This window comes from Anastrepha obliqua, chromosome 4, assembly GCF_027943255.1.
Source record: "Anastrepha obliqua isolate idAnaObli1 chromosome 4, idAnaObli1_1.0, whole genome shotgun sequence".
Lineage (NCBI taxonomy): Eukaryota > Metazoa > Arthropoda > Insecta > Diptera > Tephritidae > Anastrepha > Anastrepha obliqua.
Genome location: NC_072895.1, coordinates 94,425 through 121,406, shown reverse-complemented (window position 1 = coordinate 121,406; position 26,982 = coordinate 94,425). Strand labels below are relative to the sequence as shown.

At 41.3% G+C, this 26,982-nt stretch overlaps 3 protein-coding genes across 5 annotated transcripts; 2 read left to right on the top strand and 1 right to left on the bottom strand.

Annotated features, from left to right (window-relative positions):
* Positions 1-672: 672 nt before the first annotated feature.
* On the bottom strand, positions 673-4,799 carry LOC129243782 (presequence protease, mitochondrial). 2 transcript variants are annotated; one of them, XM_054881080.1, is made up of 3 exons: positions 4,658-4,799; positions 3,762-4,421; positions 673-3,701 (listed from the first exon to the last, which is right to left on the bottom strand). In XM_054881080.1, exons 2-3 carry the CDS (start codon positions 4,331-4,333, stop codon positions 1,169-1,171), a joined length of 3,105 nt encoding a protein of 1,034 aa, XP_054737055.1. In that variant the 5' UTR covers positions 4,334-4,421; positions 4,658-4,799; the 3' UTR covers positions 673-1,168. The 2 variants fall into 2 exon arrangements, with proteins under 2 accessions (XP_054737055.1, XP_054737056.1); XM_054881081.1 differs by lacking the exon at positions 4,658-4,799 and adding an exon at positions 4,486-4,514.
* A 2,192-nt stretch (positions 4,800-6,991) lies between these two features.
* LOC129243477 (anaphase-promoting complex subunit 13) lies at positions 6,992-14,890 on the top strand. Its single transcript, XM_054880521.1, has 3 exons — positions 6,992-7,225; positions 14,554-14,700; positions 14,783-14,890. Exons 1-3 carry the CDS (start codon positions 7,214-7,216, stop codon positions 14,864-14,866), a joined length of 243 nt encoding a protein of 80 aa, XP_054736496.1. The 5' UTR covers positions 6,992-7,213; the 3' UTR covers positions 14,867-14,890.
* Positions 14,891-14,925: 35 nt separating this feature from the next.
* Positions 14,926-22,103, top strand: LOC129243476 (putative 1-phosphatidylinositol 3-phosphate 5-kinase). Of its 2 annotated transcripts, XM_054880518.1 has the most exons (12): positions 14,926-15,414; positions 15,475-15,664; positions 15,731-16,235; positions 16,300-17,241; positions 17,316-17,974; positions 18,065-18,344; positions 18,416-19,717; positions 19,789-20,273; positions 20,335-20,497; positions 20,550-20,707; positions 21,620-21,781; positions 21,841-22,103. In XM_054880518.1, the coding sequence occupies exons 1-12, from the start codon at positions 14,926-14,928 to the stop codon at positions 22,026-22,028; spliced, it is 5,523 nt and encodes a 1,840-aa protein (XP_054736493.1). In that variant the 3' UTR covers positions 22,029-22,103. The 2 variants fall into 2 exon arrangements, with proteins under 2 accessions (XP_054736493.1, XP_054736494.1); XM_054880519.1 differs by lacking the exons at positions 20,550-20,707; positions 21,620-21,781; positions 21,841-22,103 and having other exon boundaries at positions 20,355-20,491.
* The last annotated feature ends 4,879 nt before the right edge of the window (positions 22,104-26,982 follow it).

Genomic DNA, 26,982 nt, shown 5'->3' with positions numbered 1-26,982 from the left:
TGGTCAACAGGTGTCCAGAAAGCTTGTAGGAAGGCGACTTAACGAAGCCTAGCTGTTTGGCAGCATAAGAAGAAAAAAAAAAAAAACTCTTCTCAAAAAGACATATCAAACACCGACTTGCCTTTGCAAAGGCCCACAAAGACAAATCTATTCAGTTTTGGAAAAACGTACTTTGGACCGACGAAACCAAAATAAATAGGATGGGACCAGATGGGAACACTATAGTACGTTGTCCAAAAAATCAAGCGCTTAATCATAGGTTCACAAAAAATACGATTAAACACGGCGGCGGAAGCATCATGGTTTGGGGAGCCAGGAATCCTTTGCTTAGTTTTTACTTTATTTTTTAAATGAAAGAAAAAACTTATTCGGGCATTTTCTGTAATTCTATTACCAGGAAATTTCAATGAAATTCAATCGGAAGTGAGTTAAAGAACCTGCCCGAGTCTCTCAATTTGATATTATACATTATTATTTTGAAATGATTTTTTCTCATTTTCAATTTGCACATTCTCTATTCACTATTACATTTATCAATATCAGCTTATACAATACATATATTCCCGATATAATTTTATACTTTCTTTTTTAGTTTGCATTTTCTCATTATGAACTTGAAAAGGTGCAGTTCCGCGATGCGACAATTAAAAAATGTTCACCAAAACTCATAAATGATGATTTCCGAATTTTTATTATTATTCAACTTCCTCGTGAAGATATTTTAAAGAACTCCATTTCTATTTGTTAACAAGCCATAAATTACCTTAAATATCAACAGTTTGTGAAATTAATATATTCTTACAGAATTTCCTTTCTTTAGGAGTTAATTAATAGTATTGCGACATAACAGTTGTCGTAGTAATTTATTTAATAAATAAAATAATCAAGGAATAAATTTAATTCGTCTCATAGTCGCTAAGTATAGTATTGCAAACAGGATACTCATTAGTCATGAATTTCACATTCAAAAATACAACATTATCGCACCAAGAAAAGAGGTAACAAAAATTAAAAGCCCTTTTTAGACAGACAAGTACTACTAAAAAAATGTTGGTGACCTGTGCGTTTACATATATACGAATGTATGTTTAAAATTTTTATAAGGTAACCTGCGTTTACGCTATGCGTATAAACGCTATGTTTTGTCAACCAATTGTCTAATATCCATTTAGGAAATGACTTTCCATTTCATATTCGTCTCCGCTTCCAACTCCTTGTTTTCAGGTCCAAGCAGACAATAACCAAAATGTGCAGGCTCATTCTTAAAGTAACGTTCAACCACTGATTTCAATTCATCTAACGACGTGGAGAGCATTCGTGCACGATACTTAGAGAACATTTCCTGAGAAACGCCGTAAAGGAAAAAGTCAATGCCAACATTTCCAGGTGCAATAGGTGCATCCAATTGCTGCAATACACCCAATTTGGCTTCAAACAAAGCTTGCTCAGTTATTTCCGTGTTGTGTTCCTGCAGCCACTGGTATGTATTGTTGAATGCCTGTAGTGTTTTAGTTGAATTTGGATCACGGTAGCTGAAAAAACTAAATATTCCGTCCGATCCAATCTTGGCTCCCGCTCCATAGGCACCATTCTGTTCGCGTACTACTGGTAACAGATATTTGGCGGAAATTAATTTAGCTAGCACACGCAGGGTTGGATGATCACGATGTGTGTATGGTACGGCAAAGAATGCCTTGGCGCAATAATTAACTGGGATGTTCATGACAAAGTGCTGTTGACTTGGTTCGAGCATACTGATGCTGTGCTCGTCACATTTCTTTGATATTGAATCGACTGGCATATTTCCAAGAAATAGTTCGTAGTGTTTTGTCAGTGAGGGGTAGAACTCTTCGGAAGTATTCAGGGCACAGCGCATAACATTTTTCAAAAATAATTTCTGGCCCAACATCTTCAGCTTTTCTCTGATATCTTCAGTCTTGTTTTGTCTTACATAATTCTTCATGAATTCAATATGCTCTACTCCTGCAAGGTGCGACTTTAGTTTCGCAGCATTTGTTACCAAGCCAGCGCAACTTTGCATGGCGTACAAGTGGCCTGAGCTCGCAATGCCCACTGAGATATTGGATACGTAATTATCAATTAGCATACTCAGACGCTCAGTGTCCTCTAGTTTAAATTTTGTGAGTAATTCAGTAGTAAACTCAAACATGTCGCCCACATTATTATCTAGCGCATGTGTAGTCATATAAACTCCCAATAAGTACGATTTGCTATCGTAAATATTCTCCGCGAAATGCAGTTTAAAATCAATACCAGCAGTCTTCGACAACACAAGCTTGTCGAATTCTCTGAAGCTATAGTTGCTCGTACCCATATCGTTAATGACATTACAAAAAAGTGGCAACAACATAACTTCTTCGTCATTTAAGTTGTCTCCATTAAAATGCAATTTTAAGTACGAAATATCGTTTGTATGAACGTGACAAACCTGTGTCGGCACATTACGTATACGAAGAACTTCAATAGAAGGCATTTTAGGCATTTCTTGCACATCCGCCAAATTCAAACAAGGTAAAAGTTCCAAATTTGGTGTGACCTTTTGTGCTTTTTCCAGTTTTATACCATTTTCATAGACTTCTTTGCGTTTTGTATCATCGAGAGCCATAATTTTCTGCTTCAATAAATCTAGTTCAGCGGTTTTAAAGTTGTCTTCGTAATGATCGTCAGGCGACATAGTTAATGTGAGGCGATGTGAATTGTTTGCAAAATACTGTTCCACCTTACGTTGCAAATATTTCTGATCTTTCGCTAGATTCTTGCGGAAATTAGCAACCATACTGGATACCCGTAAACTGGATACTACATCGCCTTCGTGATTCCACAATGGTGTGGAGTTAAATAGCAGACCCATGCCAAATTGTGGACTCTGATGTTTAAGTAGTAACTCAATATTGTGCAGCACGCTTTCCACGTGACTAGGTTCAAATCCATCGGCAATAACCCCTTTTATAGTTACATCAAAAAGTTCTTGAACACGTGCAAAATCCTCTACACGCAAATCTTGCAAGCCGACGCAGAAGAACGTGTCTTTTATTTGAGGATCATAACCCGTCGCCTGATTGTAGCCACCAGAGAAGTTAGGTTCGATGAGACTCTTATAGAAAGATGAGTTAGGTCCACGTACTAGCAATTCTGACAGCACGTGCAGCACGAATGTTTCTTGTGTATCTGTTACATCTGACATTAGTAAAGCAATGGCAATTTGATTTTGTTTTTCGAATGGTGCTCCCATGTTATCAAAACGGCTAGAAATATGAACATTACGCGGTTTATCCCAACGTGGCTGGCTTGGTATGCGGCTATAGGAGTTATCTATGGCATTGTATTGGCTCAGGTATTCACTGTTTACATAGTCTAGTGTCTTTTGTAGATCGAAATTTCCGTAAGTGTACATACGAGCATTGCTTGGATGATAATATTTTGTGTGAAAATCCACCAAATTTTTATGTGTTAGTTTTGGTATCTCGAGTGGATTGCCGCCGGATACAAATCCATACGTGTGGTACGGTAACAAATTGTTAAGCAAGTTTTGGGAGAATAATGAACCATTCTCAGAGAATGCGCCTTTCATCTCATTATAAACGACTCCTTTTAATACGTACTCTGAAGATTTATCATGCACATTCGAGTGCTCCAATCGCCAACCCTCTTGCAGAAAATCCATGTATTCCAAATTCGGTCTACAAAATTAGATGAAGCAGTTTATCAAAGCATTGAAACGGCAAACACAGTAACCTCACCTGAATACTGCATCCAAATAAATTTTTTGTAAGTTCCTGAAATCTGTTTCGTTCATAGTAGAGAAGGGGTACATTGTGTAGTCTGGACCGGTCATAGCATTCATAAAAGTGGCCACGGATCGATTCAGCATTTTGAAAAACGGATCTCGTACGGGATATTTTTTCGACCCGCATAATACACTGTGTTCCAGAATATGTGGCAATCCAGTCGAATCAAAAGGAGTTGTGCGAAAATTTACTGAGAACACATTATTTGAATCCTTGCGATCTAAGTACCACAGTTCCGTACCGCTTCCAATGTGCCTAAACGTATATGACATGATACCAAATTCTGGCACACATTCCACTCGTATACATTCAAATCCATGATACTGTTTCCCCTCATTAAATTTGTGCTCGTGCTGCTGAATAATATATGGTGCAACCATTACTTTAGTACGTCGTGGCATCCAGTCAGGCTTAGCGCGAATAGTGCTTCCAAAACTAAGTGCATTCGTGCCTGCCCCAAAATTAAGACCTGCATGTTTTACAACTTGGGCCACTGGACGCGTCCGTAAGACGTGAGATAACATTCCGATACAATTTGTTTCAAAACCACAATTTGTGTAATACTGTCTTTAATTGTGGTTGCAGTGGTTGCCCGACACCGCCAATTCAGCGCTGAGAATCACAAAAACACAAAGGCATGAAAGTGGCTGTTTTATGGATATATATTTCATCATACCTAAACTTATAAAAGATTTCACTTAAAGCCTTTGCGTTACATCAGTCATAATTGTTTAAAGCCCGGAAATCGATATAAATGTGCGAAAGAATACTTGATATGTGATGTTACGCAATTGTCATTTTGTGATAGCTATCAAATGAAAAACTTAAATTGTTTATATGCCACTTACCTTTTAAAAACTGACTAATTATTAGTATTTATTTTAAAGTTGAATATCAATCGAACATTTATTGGAATGCACTCAGAAAGCAGCGGTAATAATAGAAGCAGAAACCAATAGGTTTGTTTCTTTTTTTAGTAGCTGATGCTGTCAAATACAGTAGGTTCTGTTTTTATGCGGTAGATACGTTCCGCAAGAAACAGCATAAAGAAAAAACAGCATAAAAAAAGCTACTAGTTCTATAGTAAAACTATAGATACGTTTCAAATGCTAAAACCGCATAAATCTGAAATAATCGCATAAAAAAGGGCACTAGTCCCATATTATTACTATAGATACGTTCCATAGACCGCATGAATCTGAAATAATTAAATAAAATCGCATAAACAAAATATTGTATCTTTGAAAATTATATCTTTATATATCTTCCATACTTGTAGGGTTAGCATTTCTGATGCAATCTGTGATGAGTTTTTGCTTAGCTGGTTTAGAATCTTGTTTATATGTACAATTCCCCATAGGTCGACATGCATTTTGTAATTTAAAAAAAAACCGCACTATTTCAAAACCGCATAAAAAAAAGCCGCATAAAAACAGAACCTACTGTAGTAAAAGTGACTAACTAACGTCTCGACACTAAATTTTTGATGCTTTTCGATGTTCAATTTCTAAGAAATTGCCAATCGAGACAGTGACAGCATGAAGTTTGTAGTTCCTGTCATGTAATATTTTAAATCTAATATTGCCAACATCTGTAAGCAATGCGTTGTCATTTTGTATGATTGACAACTAATTGGTTTCACATTTGCAACACCTTAAATAATTTTTTTCTTTTCCCAACTGTGCATTTGCTCCTTTGGTAAATAGGATTCATGTAGAATCTCTTCTTTCCTCTTCAATGTATAAATCAAACAATACTTCCAAACAATCAAAAGCGGGAGCATAACGTACTGGTTTACATGAGATTTTCAAAATAACGATAACGTAACATGACAAAGCCCTCACGTAAAATATTGCCATCACATTCTGTCAAATTTGACAATTGTTATTAAACGAACAATTGACTGTTATTTGGCATCAATGAAAATATGTTTGTTCTAAAGTTTCAAGGGCCGGTGTTGATTTTGAATAAAATACAAATTTTTTTGGAAATTATTGCCATTTCTCTTTATTATAATAATATTGGTATGGCTCAATTACGTATGGAACAAAATATCGGCCAAATGGCCGCCGCGGCCTCGGCGGCACACCTCCATCCGATGGTCCAAATTTTCGATGACGCTGAGGCATACTTGAAGTTATATGCCGTTAATGTGCCGAATTATCTCATCCTTTAGCTCTTGAATTGTTGCTGGCTTATCGACGTACACCTTTTCCACCAGGGTTGTATGTAAAAAAGTATGGTAATAATCTGGGATTATTTTATAATCTCAGATTTCGGGAGAGAAATTTTGTATGGGTTTTGCACGGCTTGGGAGTTAAGCACGAATATATCAAGGCTGATAGATTACCAGGCTTGGCATTCAGCTATGGTGAAAAACGAAATTGGGGGAGTAACTTCACGACACCGGGTACTCGGCAGTAGCACGCTGTCCGCTTATTTCACACGTATTTACACACTTGTCCAATCAGTCGTTGCTCAGACGTTGCTCAGACGTTATTATCTATGCAGACGGCAACGAAGCAACATAAAGTAGAGTTATGTTGATTTTTTTCTTATATCCCCAACACAATCTTAGTTTTTTCGTAAACAAATCATTGCCATGACCCCGCTAAGATCCGATTAGCGGTCTGATATTGACCACATATTCTAAACTTTTTTCACGCAAGGATGACAGAATACAAGGTTGCGGCTTCCGAACTCGCTGTGTCGTAAAAGCTCATAAATAAACGAACAAAAATAAGGGGAATTACATGTTTGTGAAGTGGAAGAGTAAACAATTAAATACAATACAGTTTACGCACACACACACTTTCTTGTCCCGTCGTCTTCCGAATAAAAACGCAAAAAACTGATTTGGAGGCTTTATCTTAATTTGTACTTACACAATTTAACACGCGGCACTTGGTTTTCAATAATTTGTTTAGTTTAAAAATCACAAATCACAATATTACCAAGACATTCACTGAATGTGCACAAACATGTAATTTCTCCTCATTTTGCTTGTTTTGTATTGGTAAAGGACCTGATGTCAGGCTTATCAAAATCGCGAAAAATAAAGTACCTGTTTTGGGAAGACGCCATCTTCAGTACGCATTTCGCCTTGTACTGTGTATATATTACACTGACTGACAATGTTTGAATAATACGGCATCCCTCATTGAACTAATCAGCTGATAAGACTGATTAGTGGGATGACGACCAACAAATTATTAAAAAGTTAGCAAGAGCGATTGTTCTAAACGAATTAATTGTATAAAATTGAATAAGTATTTTAAAGCTTATAAGTCAGTTAAGATTTTTCTATTTTACATAGAGGCTATCAATCTCGAATTCGATCCCATTTAGCATAAAGGGAACTCTGATCAGGAAACTGATAGTCCCGCATATCATTGGAAAAAGTGATGGATAGTCAGGTGAGTTTACATTATGGTTTTTAGTTATTTGCTATTTTTACAGCACTGCTTGTGCTATTACAACATTATCGGTCTAAATAATAATTTATTAGAAATAGAAACCCGTGTTGGCAAGTTTTCACATACGTAAATATATACAGTCACATATTAATTTTGCTCGTACGTCATCTGTAAGGTGTTGGATATAGCTTCAGGAAAAAAAGTTATCCTCACCCGTTCCGCCAGCTTAGTTCACCTAGATTATTTCGCCACAAAACCAACTGTGGCAAGGTCCTACTAAAATTTAAGTTTTTTTGGAACATTTATATACATATACTCATGGTTAAAATAATATATACTCTTGTCGTGTATTTGACCAGTTTTGAAAGATTTGACATTGCCTTATTGAAGGTGCGTGCCTCTGGGACTTTTTTAAAAAGGTACCAGTGTATAAGCTTAAATCCGCTGATTGCTCGTAGATGGCGTTAGTGAGCATATCAAGTTACCATAGAAATGCCATATTTTTTTTGCATGGGTTCGACACCTGTTTACATCAATCACTGCACATCATCAGTGATTTCATACAGCAACACACCTTTTTCCTTGCGTAATCATGTCTAATTTTGTGCCAAAAAAAGAGCATATGCGGGAAGCTCTACTTTTTTGCTTTAATTTGAAGAAATCGGCTGCCGAATCGCATCGAATGCTTGTGGAGGCCTATGGTGACAGTGCATTATCGGAAACAACTTGCAGAGACTGGTTTCGTCGGTTCAAAGACGGCCATTTTGACTTGAGTGACAAGAAGCGTGAAAATCGGCCCAGAAAAGTTGAGGACCATGAATTGCAGGCTCTTTTGGATGAGGACGATACCCAATCGCAAAAAATGCTTGCCGAGCAGTTAGGTGTCACTCAACCAGCCATTTCCATGCGTTTACGTGCCATGGGAAAGGTCCAAAAAGTCGGAAAATGGGTACCCCATGAATTGAACGATAGACAGATGGAGCGACGCCAAAACACATGCGAAATCTTGCTGGCTAGGCATAAAAGAAAGTCGTTCCTGCATCTTGTGGTGACTAGCGATGAAAAGTGGATATACTTTGAGAATCCTAAACGAAAAAAATCATGGGTCGATCCCGGCCAACCATCAACTTCTTCATCAAGACCTAATCGCTTTGGACGCAAGGCGATGCTGTGCGTTTGGTGGGATCAGCAGGGTGTCGTTTACTATGAGCTGTTGAAACCTGATGAAACTGTTAATTCTCATCGCTACCACCAACAACTCATCAAATTGCGCCGTGCTTTGCGTGAAAAAAGGCCTCGTTATGAACAAAGACATGAGAAGCTGATTTTCCTCCACGACAACGCCCCATCGCACACGTCAAGAATGGTCCAAAACTACTTGGAGACAATCAATTGGGAGGTGCTACCTCATCCCGCTTATTCACCAGACCTGGCCCCTTCGGACTATCATCTGTTTTCATCGATGGGTCACGCGCTCGCCGAACAGCACTTCGATTCGTACGAAGACGTCCAGAAATGGCTTGACGAGTGATTCGCCTCGAAAGATGAAGAATTCTTTTGGCGTGGTATACACAAATTGCCCGAGAGATGGGAAAAATGTATGGCTAGCGAGGGCAAATACTTTGAATAAATTATTTTTTTGCTTTCTATAAAAAAAATGTTTTTTTTTTTTACTAAAAAACAGCGGATTTAAGCTTATACACCTATACATATAAAATTTTACACTTTTCTACTATTAAAGGGGCAATTACTTGAATTTGTTGCAAATGTAACTATGTTAGATTATTAGATATGAACTATTTAGTATTTATTTATTATGGTTGGCTTTCCATTGCTACCACGATATATTTGCTTATAATGTCTAAGTGCGTGATTCGAATTTAAAAATTATAACACACAAATGTAATCATTATATCACCTTTTGATTTATAGTACTTTTTATAAATTACCATTAAGAATTAATAGCAACATTTAACGTTAAAAATGTTTAATTTTTACATAAGCTTGAAAAATACTCTATTACAGACGCTTATTTTACTTAACTGAAACACAGAAAAGTAACAATATTCACTTATGAACACTCTTTATTAATTCAAAATTTGATTTAAAGATATTTTTACTCATTAATACTACGAATTTTATTAAAATTCTATTATTATAAATGTTCTTCTAAACGTTTGTAATATCGTGCAAAATAGATGTGCGGGAAGAACTGTCAAAGGAACGATAATGAGAAAGAAATAAAGCAAAACCGAAAAAACCCAGTCATTCAACAATGAGATTCGATAGAACTTTTGTATTTTTTAAAAGAGTTAAATTAACCTTTGGCCTTCGATAAATCATTATTTTCAAAAATATTGAAAATTTGGACTAAAAAATCGCAATAAAATAATATTTAAAGATTCGACAGCAAATTTCATACGAAACAGTTTGTAGAAACTTAGTTACAGAATTTCACACTATCAAAAAAAATAAATCGTTTGAAAAACTGCTGTGGTAGTGTGAATGTTTTTCCAAAAAAGCTCGGCTGAAGATGCATTGAGATCGTCTTTTACAACTGAGCGTAACCCAAGTAAAATGAGAGGTATTTCAGCGATCCAATACCAATTTGTTAACTTCGCTTTTAATGCAGCCTTCAGGGAACGATGCCAGCGTTAAATTATCCCGTTAGCTTTTGGATTGTAAGTCGTAGTTCTGAGATGCTTCACTCCGAGATACGAATTTAGCTCTTTGAATAAAACGGATTCGAATTGACGACCTTGGTTTACTGTAATGCGCTTAGGTACGCCAAAGCGAAAAATTCACCCCGATTACAAATTGTTCGCAATCATTTCGCCAGAAATGTTCGAAATAGGAAACGCCCTAGGCCAGCGGGTTACCCTGTCGATGTGGGTATGTAAAGCTTTTCGTTTCGGGTAATGGCCCCACAAGATCCACGGTGACGTATTCAAAGCGATTACATCTGGTATTGCTGTTGTTGTAGCAGCAATATTAAACCCTGTCAGTGTAGTGTAAATCACCGGTCGTCTTCGACTAGCTCATATAAAGGTAGGCCCAGGAAACATGCTGTTTCGACAGGTTGGGTCCAGATATTATTACCAACATACATATATATATATATATAATTGGCGCGTACACCCTTTTTGGGAGTTTGGCCGAGCTCTCTTGTTGTTGTTGTAGCAGTATCTTCGCCCTGTCAGTGTAGTGTAAATTACCGGTCGTCTTCGTCTAGCTCATCTAACGGTAGGCCCAGGAAACTGGCAGTTTCGACGGGTTGGGTCCAGAGGGAGAGAGGTGTTAGATGAGTGGGTTTGATGGGGCATGTGAAGAGGTGGTTAGTGTCGTGCGGGGTACCTTCACATGCAGGACATATGTTTAGTATGTCGGGGTCGATTCTGGATAGGTAGGAGTTTAACCTGCTACAATATCCAGAACGTAGTTGTGCCAAGATTACGCGGGACTCTCGAGGAAGCTGGAGCTCTTCGTCTGCGATAGGTGGTGGTTGGACTCCGATAACGGCATTCGGGGGTCGGGAGCTTAGGAAGGTGGTAAGTGTCTCCCGATGAATGTCGTTAATAGCCTGTCTGTATACTGTCTGATCCTGGAGAGGTCTGTCCGTTTTGTCCTGGATCTCGTCCACGTAGTTGAGGAAGTGTCTCCTGATGTGCCTGGGAGGTGGCTCAGGCTCGAGCAGGTGTCTGCATGGGTGAGGCCTACGGTGACACCCAAGCAGAAACTGCTTGCCGAGCATTTTGTTATGCTCCTTAACCGGGAGCATGTGCGCCTCGTCGTGTAGGTGGTAAATAGGGGACATCAGGAGACATCCTGTCGCGGTCCTGATGGCAGTATTCTGGCAGGTCTGAAGCTTCGTCCACTGCGTATCACTGGTTCCAGGCGACCAGACAGGCGCGGCATAGTTCAGAACCGGTCGGCCTATTGCTTTGAAAGTCGACAGCAACATTTCTTTGTCTTTGCCCCAAGTGCTGCCGGCAAGCGACTTGAGGACCTTGTTGCGATTCTGTACTTTCGTTGCAATAGCGGTTGTGTGCGCCGAGAAGGAGAGCAAGCTGTCAAAGGTGACTCCCAAAATTCTGGGGTTGTTTATCGTCGGAATTGGGGTATCATCGACGTGAACCTGAAGTGGCAGCTTGACCTCCTTTGTCCAGGTGGTAAATAGGGTCGCCGTGGATTTAGTGGGAGAAAGTTTTAAGTTTCTCGCAGTGAAGAAGCGAGAAAGGCTGGCGAGGTAGTCGTTTACTTTTGAGCATAGGCCATCAATGTCATTGCCCGACGCCATTATCGTGCAGTCGTCGGCATATGAGACCAGTGAGACTCCCTCTGGTGGCTGGGGGAGTTTCGAAATATAGAAATTAAAAAGCAAGGGTGAAAGGACACCACCCTGCGGTACTCCTTGCTTTATTTTTCTTTGTTTTGAGGTTTGGTCTCGAAATACTACCGACGAGTGACGACCACTCAGGTAGTTCGCGGTCCACCTCTTCAGCCCTGGCGGGAGTGTCGACTGTAAAATGTCATCTAGTAGCGTGGCGTGGCTGACTGTGTCGAAAGCCTTTTGTAGGTCCAACGCTACTAGGACAGTCCTCTCGCAGGGGCGGTTTTGGTTGAGGCCGCGGTTTACCTGGGTGTTTATGACGGTGAGTGCCGTGGTGGTACTGTGCACTCTACGGAAACCATGCTGGTGTGGGGCTGGAGTCAGGTGTTGAGTGAGGAGTGGGAGTAGAAGGGCCTCAAGTGTCTTCACTACTGGGGAAAGGAGAGTTATCGGACGATAAGACTCCCCTTGGTTGGCGGGTTTCCCAGGCTTCAGCAGTGGGACCACTCTCCCTAATTTCCACTTATCAGGAATGATGAGAGTGGCCATAGACAGGTTGAAGACCTTTGTGAGATATTCTACTCCCAATGGACCCAGCTTTTTCAGCATCAGCATGTTTAGTCCGTCGGGGCCAATGGCTTTTGATGGTTTCATGTTTTTGATGGCCCCCTGAACCTCGTCGCTGGTGAAAGCAAGCGGTGCACTGTTGTAGGGCAGTTTGTGCAGCCGTCTGGTGGCACAACGCTTGGATCTGTCGACCGGAGGATGCAATATAAATTGCCGGCTAAAGTAGCTCGCGCATCTCTTCGGGTCCGACGAAGTACGACCGTTGAAGGTGATATCCACCTTGTCGTTGTGCTTCGTCGGGTTCGACAGGGACCTTACGGTGGACCAGAGCTTGCTCACACCAGAGGTGAAGTTACAGGACTTCAGATGCTCTACCCATTTGGTCCGCTTATGTTGAGTGACCAGTTGCCGGATCTCCAAATTGAGATCCTTTATGCGAGGATCTCCGGGATCGGCCTGGCGTAGACGGTCACGCTCGTTTGCCATAACGGCTGCTTCGGCTGGGAAATTGGGACGTAATTCCCGGATCCGTCCAGCAGGTATGAAGCGAGCCGCGGCGGCTGTAATCGCCTTGCGGAATGCGCGTTCGCCTGCGCGCACATCGGTGGGAGTGGGTAGGGCTGCGAAGATGTTCTCGGTAAATTCCGCGAATCTGGTCCAATCAGCTTTGTTAAAGTTGATATATGACCGGTGATCCGCGGAAACAAAATCGGCGGGTCTCTCGATCGAGATGATAATGGGCAAGTGGTCTGATGCAAGCGATAGCATAGGTCGCCAGGTTATGCTATTTATCAGACCAGCGCTAGCAATTGTTATGTCAGGCGAGCTGCTACAATTGCCCACTACCCTAGTGGGGGCGTCGTCGTTTACAGTGCTGAACGTCGAATCGTCTATCTGCTCTGCCAATAACTGTCCCCTACGATCATTTGGCAGGCTTGAATGCCAAAGATCGTGATGCGCGTTAAAGTCACCTACTACCAATCGGTTTTCTCCCCTGATGAGCGCACCAATATCGGGGAGATATCCTGCCGGGCAGCAGGTGACAGGGGGTATATAAATATTATAAATTTCGAGCTCGGCATCGCCTGACCGGACAGCTATACCTTGACATTCTAAGGTGCTGTCCCTGCGGTCGATGCCTTCATCAATAAGACGATACTGCACTGAATGGTGTACTATGAACGCTAGGCCACCACCGTTGTCTCGCTCGCGGTCCTTTCGGTGCACGTTATAGCCGTCCCTGGTAATCAGGGGGGAGCTAGCGTGCAGTTTTGTCTCTTGGACCGCAGCTATCTTAATTCCGAACCGATTCATGAAGTCGACTATTTCGTCAATCTTGCTCGTTAGTCCGTTGCAGTTCAGTTGCAAAAGCTTGAAGCTTCGCGGGAGGGTCGTCGTAATTCGGGGGGTGAGGGATGCGTGATGTTGTCTGCGTTGGACCTGCTGTGCGTTCCGCAAAATGGGGAGTGGCCTGATGTTGTCGGGAGGCCGCGCCACGGGGGGCGGTTGCGGGTGCAGAGCTCTGCAGCAGGGGGCAACGTAGTCGCGCGTCCACTCACGGGTGGTGTGCAGGCCGGAGCACCTCCGAAAGTGACACCAGCCACTGCAAGAACTGCATTGGACAGTTGTCAGGTTCCGAGGTACTACGGTCTGGCACACCGAGCAGACTGTGCGGGGGACCAAGAGCTGCTGGTTTGTCCCCGCACTGGGGTAGGAGCAGGAGGGTTGTGGGTTGGAAAGGGAGTCGTGTTGCTCTTGGGGGCTCCTGGCCGTTAAGGTGTTGTTAGTGGCTGCAGTATGGTGTGCCGGCACTGAGGGCAGTGTCGCCGTAGAGGCGGTGACCGCCTGTGGGCGGGAGCAACACGTGGCCACATACCTTGTGGACCACTCCCTGTGGGTCTTAAGGCCTGAACAGGTCTTAAGATGGCACCACCCGTTGCACTGGTTACACCTAACCGAGGTGGAGTTCGGGTGGAGCCGTTTGTGGCAAATGCAGCAGTAAAATACTTCAGGTCCGGGGTTGGGTTCGACGCCAGCCCGGAAGAGAAGTATTTGGAGCAAACTGGCTGCAATGAGTTGCTCCTGTGACGAAAGGTTTAGGGTAAAATACGGTGCACTAGACAGGGCTAGTGTACTGGGGCGGCAGCCCTTGGTCGGGAGTAAAAACCCGAGTCATTCCGGTAACGTAGAACCGGCTGCCATGGGAATGGCCGAGCTCTCTCTTAATTCCGAATGGTAGTCACGCACCAACCCATTCGGCCACGGCGGCCGCCAGCAACTGAGGTATTATTTTGTTTCATTTTTAATGCCCTAGCTACACTACTATTGGTATTGTTATTGGATAACTTCATTACAGGAGCGACCATCTCGCCAGCGATCAGTCTCGCTTATTTTAAAACTTTGATATATTGCCAGTGAGTTCTTATTTCAGCCACTAGCCGAAGGTCGATTATTGGATATTGTTGATAATAAGTGGCGCGAGGAGATTTTACCCTTCGATCAGATACTTGTTCCAGCTGACAAATTGCCAGACCCAGAGGCGGATGGCGGTGACTCACATTTAACACTCAGCGAACAGGTGGGTTAATATCAACTCTTTAAATGAAATAATAAATCTCCCAAAATGTTTGATTGATTTTGTTAATTTTTGTTTGAAATAGGAGCAGAAATGGAGTGATTTAGCGCTAAGTTCCTTGGCACCTGAATCCTCTTTAAGTGATCAATTGAATGTAACCACAGTTTAGATCGTGACATTTTAAAATACGAATTTAATTATAAAGAACATTGGAAAATATTTCGTAAAATGAATCAACACTTACACTCACCTACTAAGCTTACTGAATTTGCTAGGGACTTCGAGGACGATGAACCTGAATCCTTACTCGGTCGCTTTGTTAACAAAATTCAAAATGTATACAATCAAAGCTATAACACCGTTAATGAAGTAGCAACGAGTGTTGCTGATGGCACCGTACCGGCACAAGTCTCAAAATCTGTATTTTATGCTGATCGAAAAATCGATCCTAATTCGGGCATTAGCTTTTTACGTGACAACTTCAATTCCAATGTGAATATAGTAACAACAAATGTTCAGCCAACAAACACGTTTAATGCACCCGCAAACAAAGATACTTCAGCAAGTTCCTCCACGCCGACAAGTAGCAGTACTCCAGATGAATTAAACGGTGATCCTGGTGAACGTATTCAGGATTTACCCGCTGAAGCAAGTGAAGGACGTACAATGGTCAATGTACTAAAGCGTATGAGCAGCTTAATGGCTACGAAGAACAGTGTAAGATTTTTAAAGCATACAATAATTGCTAAATCATGCCTTTCATATGTTATACAATAGGATTTACGAAACTATAGAGACACTGAGTTGCACCGATTTTGGATGCCTGATTCAAAGGCAAAAGAATGTTATGATTGTGCACAGAGGTTCTCCACCTTTCGACGAAAGCATCACTGCCGTCTTTGTGGGCAGATCTTCTGTTCTAAATGTTGCAACCAAGTTGTGCCTGGAAAAATTATTATGTGTGCTGGTGCGTTAGTGCAATAATAGTAATAATAATACTACTAATAATAATAATGGTAATAATTCTTTGTAGGTGAACTGAAAGTTTGTAACTATTGCTCCAAAATAGTACTTAGCTATTTGAAATCTACAAACATAGCGGTTGATTTGCATGCTGATTTGCAAGCGTTGCAGCAAGATCTCACACAGAAACTGGAGGATAAAAATGAAAATAGCAAAAAAGAGGGTCTGCCGGTACGTGCAAACTTAGCTCGTAAGATATCGGTAGGCTATCAAGAAGAACGTTTTGCTACACATGTAGGCAGCAATTTGTCAGTTGACGATCGAAAAAACATACTGCAGCAATCGAATTCCCTTATAACTCTACACGAGGAGATGCGACGTCAACTACCCGGTCAGGACTGTGGAACACACCTAATTGAATACTTGATTACGCATAACAAATCGTCGAATAAGGTGCAAGCAGTCGCAATTTTAAATGCAATGCTTGCTGCTGGTTTTCTACAGCCCATAGTGCCGGATTCCGACCAAATCGAATTCGACGAAAGCCTCCATTACAAATTTATTGAGCTACATAAGTAATTACAAGCATGCTTAATAACTTATATCATATTTAATATTGTTTATTCTGTTGTTTCACAGACAGTGCATTACCAACGTGCATATTAAGGATCCCAATTTGATGTCTGAATCTAATAGTCCGCAGATTGAAAGCAGTGGTGAACTTCAACCGCCCAAATCTTTAGATGTCTCTTTGAGTTTCCATTCTTTGCAGGACATGGAATTAGAATATTCTATGCGGTCCACAACAACTACAACTAAACTCCTGGAGTCCTATTGTGATTACGAAGAGCAATTGCTAACTCAGATGCTACGCACCTTTCAACTCGATCTGCGCTGGTCGAAGGTGTTAATGTCGTTGTGCTGTCGTGCAGCTAATCATTTCAAACCAGAATATTGCACCAACGACCTGATGGACATACGAAATTATGTGAACATCAAAAAAATACCGGGTGGAAAACGGCAGGAGTGCACGATTGTGGGTGGAGTTGTATTTTCGAAGAATATCGCGCACAAAGATATGGCAACGCGGGTTGAACATCCTCGCATTCTTCTTTTGCAGTGCCCTATTGTTTACGAACGTATAGAGGGAAAATTTGTCAGCATTTCCACAGTGCTGCTACAAGAAAAAGAGTATTTACGCCGTGTCTGCGATCGCATTATGAGCTTCAAACCAAATGTGGTTTTAGTACATAAGAATGTTGCGGGCGTTGCGCAGGATATGCTGCGATCACAAGGCATTACGTTGGTATTGGATTTAAAACTTTCAGTAATGGAGCGCATTTCTCGAACACTCCAATGTGACATCGTTACTTCTATAGAGTCGAATATTGCTCGGCCTCAGCTCGGCACTTGTGATGCTTTCTATATACGAAGTTTCAATGATGGCAGTGGTAGCAACAAGACGCTAATGTTTTTTGAAAAACTCAACAATCCACGTGGTTTCACTTGCTTACTAAGAGGAGGTACTAATAAAGAACTTGCTAAGGTGAAGAAAGTAGCATCGTTTTTGGTGTATGCCCGGTGGGTCCTTTGCAATGTTTGAACTTAACTTTACAATATTAATTGTTTATTAATATTATTGTTTATAATTTTAGCTATAACTGGCGTTTGGAAATGTCCTTTCTCTTGGATGAGTTTGCTGATCCTCTCATTCCAAAACCACCCATCTTTAATTCTAAAGAACCCAGTCCTGTTGATTTGCCATCTGATGAGGATGATCAAATAATACATGCCAAACCTGCAATAGAACGAAAAGTGGAGGAAAAAATACTGTTACAACGCAAAGAAATCATTTCAGTATCAGAAAATGTTGCTGACTTTACTGATCCACTACGTTCGGCGGAAATCACAACAAATAAGGTGTCTGTCGACCGATCCGTTATTGGATTGGCAGTTGAGTCACGCTACGACAACCGCTTTCGCACTGCACTCAGCTCCACTTTACTCTCTGTCAGTCCGTTTCTCAGTTTTCCATTGCCATATTTGGAAACCGAACAGGGGCGTAAATGTTCATTACGCCCGCTTTTCCCAACTGAGTTGTACTATTCGAAATTATGGTCGGATAGGAGCAACCTGCATTTAGATCGTCACGAAAGTTTGGAACAGCTTAAAAATACCATTAATGAAAATATGCTAAAATCGCCACATCCATTTTTAAAAATTAAAATTACAACGCCATGGGATAATCGCGATATACAAACGCTGCTGGCTGAGTTTCGTGCTTGTGGAGGACGCTACCCCAAGAAGAAAAAAAGTAGTTAACCATTTATAGTTTTTAATCGACGTTTTATTATCTATTTAATTTGTTTCTTTGTTTCTTTGTTTTTTTTTTTTGTTTAACAAGTGTTGAAAGAGTTAATCAAAGTTCCACAAAAAGTAGCTGAAGATTATTCGTATAAGGACGCTCTCGATTTGGAAAACCATCAACGGCTGCCGGTTCTGTTCTGTAGCTTTTATTTCAATCCAAAATCAGCATCTTCTTTTTGTGCACCACCAACTTTGTTAGATATGAAATTCTATGGTCAACACGACATTATGCTTGGGCAGTTTTTACAGCGCTACTGTTGTCGTTTAAATTCGATGTGCAGGCTCTGCAATTTGCCAATGCTAGGACATGTACGGCGGTTAGTTTAATGAAATATTAATCGAAAAATTTTCAGATATTGAATCATTTATTTTCTTTAATTTTTTATAGTTACGTTCATTCCATGGGCTGTGTACAGGTCTTCCTCAGCGAGGATAATATAAAAACTGATCCGAATCGTATTTACTTTACGGCATGGTGTACGATTTGTAATGAAATGACGCCTAGCGTACCGCTTTCCGACAATACTAAATGCCTTTCTTTCGCTAAATATCTTGAGCTTCGTTTCCATGGCCACGCTTACAAGAAACGTCAAGTTATTGGCAGCAATTCACCGGGAATAACTCCAAGCTGTAGTGAAGTAAGTCGATGTCAGCATTCGCTACATCGTGATTATGTGCACTATTTCACCTATCGGGGTGTGGGCGCAAAATTTCAGTACACGCCTATCGAAGTTTGGGACATTGGCTTGCCTGAACTGGTATTGGGTTTACAACCTTCAAAAGTATCAGACCAATTCAAATACTTAGAAGAGATAAAGAACTTTTCTATGAAGGGTCACGAAGTGTATACGCGCATTCATGAGCGTATTGCTGATTTGGCTACCGAGGATGATACTTTGGCGATAGTGCTCAACCTAAAGACAGCACTGAGCAAGGATCAATTTATTTTCAAGCAACATATCGAAATCGTTCAAACCCTACTTGCAGATCCAAAATCAAGTGTTCACGACGTGAATGATGCTCTCCTTATGTCTAAACGTGTACTTGCCGAGAGTATTGATTTGTGGGGGCCACGGGTACATGATATTGCGTTGGCGCAAAAGGCCGCAGCGAAACAGTCGCACACAGATTCAGGTACAATTTGCACAGAAGATTTACGTCCGGAATATTCAGATGCTCCTCAAGTTGTACCAGAACTGTCTCACTTGATCACCACTACCATGGTGCATGATGACACGTCTTCGAATGCAGAGGATAACGTCGGCGAGTCTGAGAGTGAATCGCAGAACAATGTACATATAATGATGGAAAAAAAGTCGTCAGTAGATCAATTGCTCACGACATCAGCAAGTACAGACAAAAAATCGATCAAAAAAATACTTACACAGCTTCTGCCTTCTGCGGGACCATCCAATTTGCTACAGTCGCCCTTTTCAGCACAAGAACATTATACGCTTTCGCTGGGCGCATTCCCGATTCTCGTTCACGATCAAGACTTAAGTTCACTTATTGCATACAGCCTGACATCAAGTGACTATCAGCGCTTTGTAGCTAACTTAGCCAGTAATAGTTTCATGGTTAACAACGCAGGAGCAGCAGTTCAAGTGGCTAATATAGATGGTGCAAATAATACTCCTGCTGCCAATCAAAATAATCCTAGCCCCAATTTGAAGCGGAAATCACAGGAAAGGTGGGTTAAAATTAAAAAAATAAAAGTAGTAGACCTGGTAAAAGCCAACTGTTAAAATTGTCAAATTTCAGTTCACAGGAGGGTGATGAAAATGACAAAAAAGAATTTTCAAATAACAACGTCAACGCAGATGAGGAGCGCAACAAGTTAAAAGCGCACAGTTCACATATTGAGTTAACATTCCAGGATAACGGCACACAATTTACATGCAAAATTTATTTTGCAAGAGAATTTGATTTGATGCGGGCTAAAACGTTAAAACCTCCGAGCATTGATAAATCGCTGTACAAGGAGATTGAGCAGAGCAAAAAACGCGAAGAGCTAAAAGTATCCCAAAGTCGTAGTGGTCCTGAGATGGAATTGGTGCGCAAGCCCAGCGACGTGGGTATGCAAGCAGACACAAATAAGCCAAATAGCAGTGGACGTGGCGACGATAAGACTTCATTGCAATCGGAAATTGAGAAATGTCGTAATTATCTGGCTCGCTCACTTTGCAGCAGTGTACAGTGGGAGGCCAGGGGCGGCAAGTCTGGTTCGAGGTTTTGTAAAACATTAGGTATATATATATATATTGTTCATGTTATAATTTAAACATATATACTTGAGTTTTTTGTCAGATGACCGTTTTGTTTTGAAGGAGATGACAAAAAGTGATATCAACATCTTTGAAAATTTTGCACCAAATTATTTTGAGTATATCAGTAAATGTCAGCAACAAAACCAACCAACTCTGTTGGCGAAAATATTTGGAGTTTTTAAAGTTATTATCAAAAAGAAGGAGTAAGCGAAAAATATTTATTAGATACATATGTTTTTACGTTTCTTATTTCAGTTCTTCTGTGGAAAAATCACTGCTTGTTATGGAGAATCTCTTTTTCGGTTGTGATATCAAAAATAAATTCGACTTGAAAGGCTCTGAACGGAACCGCTTAGTGGATCCATCCGATCAGCAAGGTGAAATAGTATTGCTGGATGAAAATTTAGTGCAAAGTAAGTTAAAACTGCACATCAAATACCTTTTATTATAAGCAATCTGCATGAACCAAATTAATCCGAACGGAAGCGTGTTTTGTAAAACGAAAGCTTTCGTAATTTTAGAAATCGTTGTTGATTGAACCAAAAGTTAACTTTTCAGCTGACAATTGACAAATTAAGAATACTAAATACTAAAATTTTGAATAATAAAAATGAAAAATTAGTGCTATTTTTTATAAATAATTCATTTATTATATATAAAATGACGGATATGCAGGAGAAGCCGTTAATAGAGGAATCTTACAGACGCATTATACATTAGATTGTGTTCATGTTCAGCTACCGGTTTAACAAAAGTTGTTGCTCCCTGCGCTTTTATAAGCGTCCATTGCATTGAGTTGGTACGATTGAAAACAACGAAGTATTTAAAAAAATTCACGTGTACCACGAATGATAAAGTTAAGTTTAACTTCTGGTTGCATTCTCATGGTTTTTCCTTAAAAATATAGTATTTTATTTTGAATTTCTTATTCTAATGATATAATTCCGCCGTAGCCGAATGGGTTGGTGCGTGACTACCATTCTGAATTCACAGAGAGAACGTAGGTTCGAATCTCGGTGAAACACCAAAATTAAGAAAAAGTTTTTTTCTAATAGCGGTCGCCCCTCGGCAGGCAATGGCAAACCTCCGAGTGTATTTCTGCCGTGAAAAAAACTCCTTATAAAAAAATCTGCCGTTCGGAGTCGGCTTGAAATTGTAGGTCCCTCCATTTATGGAACAACATCAAGACGCAGACCGCAAATAGGAGGAGGAGCTCAGCCAAACACCCAAAAAGGGTGTACGCCAATTATATATATATGAATATGCATATAATATATAAAAGTTTGAAAATATTTAACAATGTTATTTATTGAAATTATTTTCAGTGTCTTGGTCTAAGCCACTATACATTTTATCACACAGCAAGTCGGTTCTCAAAGATGCGATTAATAGAGACGCTACCTTTTTGGAAAAGAATCAAGTTATGGACTACTCACTACTCGTAGGTTTGGATCACAAAAATAATGTTCTAGTGTTGGGCATAATTGGTGGGTACAATTACATAATAAATTTATTAAAAACTGATTTTTCTTTTACTAATTTTCAGACTACATACGCACATTTACGTTTGATAAAAGGGTTGAGTCATTTGTTAAACAAACTGGTATACTCGGCGGTATGGGAAAATTGCCAACTGTTATATCACCAGAGCGTTATAGGCAACGTTTTATTGATGCCATGGATCGCTATTTCTACACAGTGCCAGATCGTTGGGAAGGTCTTTCGAAAACTTGATTGTCCAGTTTGTTAAAAGCAAGAAGTTAAACTGTCTGGTATTTTAACGTTAAAATATATATATGTCCTCCAGTATTTGTTATTGTTGTTGAGGAAGCTCAAATAAACTCTCTGATGGTTGGGGTGGCTTAGAAATATTGTGTATAAAGCTGAAATGTAAGGCAGAAAGGACACCGTCATGCGGCAGCACTTGCTTTATATTCCTCTATTTGGAATTTTGATCACGAGTGCCGACCACACAGGTAGTCCGCGGACCATCTCTTCAGTTCTGGCATAGCGTGAAATGGCTAACTGACAATTCTCTCGTAGAGGCAGTTTTGGTTAAGCCCACGATTTATCCGTGCGTTAAGGGCCGTATTGGTACGGTGTGTACTGATGTGAAGATGGGACCTCAAGTGCCTTCGCTATTGGGGAAAATGGAGTTATCAGGCGATAAGACTCTCTTTGGTTGGCGGGTTTCTCAGGTTGCAGTAGTAGGACCACTCTCCCACTCTTTCCACTTCTCGGGGATGATAAGAGTACCCATAACAGGCTGAAAACTTTCGTGATAAAAGCTATTCTCGTTGGACTCAAATTTTTTAATGCTGTCGGAGCTAATGGCTAGATTTCCTGATAACCACCTGGAATTCATCGCTGGAAGAAGAAAGCGGTGCACTATTGTTTGGCATTTAATGCAAGCGCCTGGTAGCACAACGTTTGGATCTGTCAACCGGAGAATACAATATAAATTGTTGGCTGAAAAGCTCGCGTATTACTTCGGGTTCGAGGAAATACAATAATCAAAAGTGATTGATACCCTGTGCTCGTCCTTCGACAGGGACGTTACGCTAGACCAGAGTTTGCTCATACCAGAGGTGGAGTTACAGGTCTTCAAGTGCTTTATCCATTTCATCCGCTTTAGCGGATTTGCCAGTGCCGAGTGTCAAAATTGAGATCCAAGCTCTTTTGTTAAAACAGCTGTTTCAGCTTGGAAATAAGTACGTATGTCCCAGAGTCTTCCAGCAGGGATGAAGCGAGTTGGAGCAGAAATGATCACCCCGCGAGAACGGTTATGTCGGCAATCTTGCTCGAGGGCCCGCTGCAGTTGAATTATAAAAGCTTGAATTTCCTCAGAAGGAGTGAGTCGAGGATGTGAGAGACGCGAGAAGTTGGTCCTGCTCTGCATGCCGTTGTTGTGACCTGATGGTGGGAGTTGGCCGAGCCAAACCGGGGATTGCGGGTGTAGAGCTATACAGCATGGGGTAACATAGCCATTTGTTTAATCTCTAGATGCGCACAGGTCAAAACATCTCGGAAGTCACTGCAAGAATTGCACTTGACTGATGTCAGGCTCCGAATTATTCTGTTCCGACACACGATGTGCGGGACCAAGCGCTGCTGGTTGGTCCTCACAAGGAGAATTAGAGAGAGTTGGGGGCAATGATGCTGCTCTGGTGAGCTCCGAGGGGCCATGGAGCTTCCGATTGTGGTGCTTAACGGAGGCTCCGGTCCATTGAGCGAAGTAGAAGTTATGGCGGCCGGAGGCACCTGATGCGAGAGCAGTTTGTGGCCACAAGCCGTATGGTCTACTCCCTGTGAGTCTTAAGTACTGAGCATGTATTACGATAACTACATCCGTTACAGTATTGCAGTACTTTTAAATATTTGCAACCCTCTTGTAAATGCTAAGCTGATAGCTGCATAGATAGGTGAAAGTAAAAATAAAATAAAAATATTGGAGTTTTCTATAAATATTTTCCTGTATAATTTCGGTATTAACGGTAATTTACTATTGAAAATGACAAACAAAAAAATAAAGCAATCGTGTCTACTTAAAACACTTTGCCCGCAACAATTGCCGAATTTGGACTTTAGAATTTGGGAGTTAGAACGCTACACTTTTTCCAAAGTTTTCGGAATTCCGAAGCTTTGATACTTTAAAGTTTAAACAATCGTGCAACATAATGGTTGTGATTGCAACTCGAACAACCCCTATGGCTAGCAGCAACGATCCAGTTTCTGCCCCCATTGATGACCTTATATATATGTAAGTACGAGTATATGTTGGATAAACTCGAGCACAGCAAGACCGGATCATGTTCACGACCAACTAACTACCCTTATATTAGGTGCTTTCAAGCAAATAGCTAGAAATGATATATTATACATATGTTGATACCACGGTATCTTCGGTGTTCAAGCCAGCATATAGCGGTTACCCTTCGGCTTTATGCCACCACGTATTGGATCCTTCTGTTCAAAGCAGCTACAACGTAGGCAACAATAATATGTAGTGGGTTTTCTGCAAGAATTTTACATACTTATTGACATGCGGCCTCGGTAGTCTAACGTAAGTGCACTAGCCTGCCATCCCAGAGGTTGTGGGTTCGAATCCCAAGTAAAGCAAGGCCCTCGCACTTTTCCAAAATTACCTACTTTCCTAGTTTCTCAGAAAAAAAAAAAAAATTCATTCCTCAACCCCAACAACCTTATTCTTCTAATCCTTACTCCCGTACAAAACGTCAGCGCATTACTTGCATTGTGGCTACTAAAACAAGCAGAAAACAAAAAGTGCGTCTAGCGTAGTACACATAACAAAAGTGAAACTTTCACACAAACCGTGGCAACAAGGTACACTACTCCGAGCGTTTATCACCTGCACAAACGCAGCGACTCCAGGACCGCAGCAACGGCACAAACTACCGCAAGGCAATACCAATAAATCCGACGCCGGAATGGATAGCACTTTATAGTACGCAGAAGCACTAGCCAGGAAACTGAAATAAGCGCGAAAAAGGAGGTACCAAAAAAAAACACGCCAAGAAAATTCGGACCAAAAAACGCTCCAAACAGTAGGCACCAAGGAAATATAACGCCAAAAAGTAGGCACCACAAATATATTTCGTACAAGTTTGCACCAACAAACGTGGCTTAGGAACAGCGCCTTCTTACTGCTTGGAGCGCCATCTGTGGCTCATATTTCTCTGGCACAAGGATCGCACAGGTGGTTGAGGACTTCGCTAAATTTGGTGTGTCTACGCTATTACCCGCTTCCTCGAGCTGGCGCCACTGATGCATTGTGCAACTGTGTGTTGTTCTTTGTTTTTTTGAAGTGAAACTTCTTAGGCGTCGATGGACGAGCGAGAATGGAGAGTAAAATTTCAAGGCCATGTAACGTTTTGGGCATTTTCGTTCGTTTATTTTGTAGGAATATTAGAAGGCAAGTAAGCATGTGTGTATGTATGCGTGCTACTACTTAAAGTGTGTATATAGGTATACATACACGCCTACGTAGGCTTTAGAGCAGAATTGTTTTTGCACTTGTTGGGAAAAAACTCGTTCACTAGTGCGTATGTGTATCTGATTTCTTATAGGAATGTGATGTGCCGTTACATATGAATAAATAAGTCAAGGTTATTTGGGCATACATACATATGTACATATGAAAGGAAGATTATAGCAGCTACGCAAGCACTCATGCTACACACGAAAGAAAATTTCAAACTAGGCAACCTCACCGGTCACCTAAGTATCCTAAATAAAATCAAAAACACCATAAGCATGGCTCAAGTCTCAGACCACATTGACCCAACCCTCTGTTTCACAAAAGGATACACAGTTACCTTTCCTGAGAGGATCGAGTGGAAAACCAACCCAAAATGGATGAATGATGATTCACAAAAATGGTACACTGATGGATCAAAAACACCTTATGGTGTAGGAGCAGGAGTAGTGGGGCCCAGAATCCACAAATCATTCACTCTCACCAGGGACACCACCATCTTCCAAGCGGAACTATACGCAATAATGGAAGCAGCAAACATCATGCAACGTAGAAACCACAAGAGAGTAAAGATCAAAATACTTTCTGACAGCCAATCAGTTCTAAAAGCTTTAGATAGCTATACCTACAACTCAAAAACTCTCTTAGAATGCCACAAGGCACTAAATAACCTGGCATCCAAAAACAATGGGAGGATGGTTCCATGTGTAGAAGTCCGCGCAAGTGGGGAAAGTTACTGATCGCCATTCACTTGGGAGTGGCCAGGACGATTCTTCTACATATGGTTCAAGCAGCTCACAACGTCCGGGATTAGCCCACGTATCCTCTGGTTAGCTTCCGAACACTCGTTCGGGAGTGAGCTAACGTGAGAAGGCGAAGCATCCCAGCATAGCTGGTTGTGCGCTGGGTTTGGGACCCGCCACTTAAAAAGCCCCCCCAATGAAAACAGCAACAAAGCCTCGGATGAGAACTTCCAACACTGATGACGACCCCTGCAAACGAAATAAGGACTATGATTTGAGGGCATGCACCTGGAATGTCCGGTCCCTTAATGGGGAAGGTGCCTCTGCCCGGACCTTGCGACGTCTACTACAGCTGCCATGTAAAGGAGCGCAAATTCGATGTCGGATTTGTTGTGGGAGAGAGACTTCGTCGCCAAGTACTGTCGTTCACTCCGGTGGACGAGCGTCTCGCAATAATCCGCATCAAAGCGCGATTTTTTAACATCTCGCTAATTTGCGCCCACGCCCCGACGGAAGAGAAGGACGATGCGACCAAGGATTCTTTCTATGAGCGCTTGGAACGTTCCTATGAGCGCTGCCCCCGCCACGACATAAAAATCGTGCTTGGCGACTTCAACGCCAGGGTGGGCAAGGAGGGAATTTTTGATCCCACAGTCGGAAAATTCAGCCTACACAACGAAACATCCGGTAACGGACAGAGGCTGATCGACTTCGCCGGGGCCCGAAACATGGTAGTCTGCAGCACCAGATTCCAGCATAAAAAGATACACCAAGCTACCTGGCTGTCTCCTGATCGAAAAACGCGAAACCAGATCGATCATGTTGTGATAGATGGAAGACACGCTTCTAGTGTATTAGATGTACGTACGATCCGAGGAGCCAACATCGACTCGGATCATTACCTTGTTGCAGCCAAACTGCGCACACGCCTCTGTGCAGCAAAAAACGT

Excerpts from the sequence above, each read along its gene's own strand:
- LOC129243476 (XM_054880518.1), top strand. The coding sequence starts at position 14,926 with ATGAATCAACACTTACACTCACCTACTAAGCTTACTGAATTTGCTAGG. Across the intron at positions 17,242-17,315 it reads TCGTTTTTGGTGTATGCCCG|CTATAACTGGCGTTTGGAAA; the intron begins GTGGGTCCTTTG and ends TTATAATTTTAG. Across the intron at positions 20,708-21,619 it reads GGATGAAAATTTAGTGCAAA|TGTCTTGGTCTAAGCCACTA; the intron begins GTAAGTTAAAAC and ends AATTATTTTCAG.
- LOC129243782 (XM_054881080.1), bottom strand. The coding sequence starts at position 4,333 with ATGTTATCTCACGTCTTACGGACGCGTCCAGTGGCCCAAGTTGTAAAA. Across the intron at positions 3,702-3,761 it reads TATTTGGATGCAGTATTCAG|ACCGAATTTGGAATACATGG; the intron begins GTGAGGTTACTG and ends CTAATTTTGTAG.
- LOC129243477 (XM_054880521.1), top strand. Across the intron at positions 14,701-14,782 it reads ATTTAACACTCAGCGAACAG|GAGCAGAAATGGAGTGATTT; the intron begins GTGGGTTAATAT and ends TGTTTGAAATAG.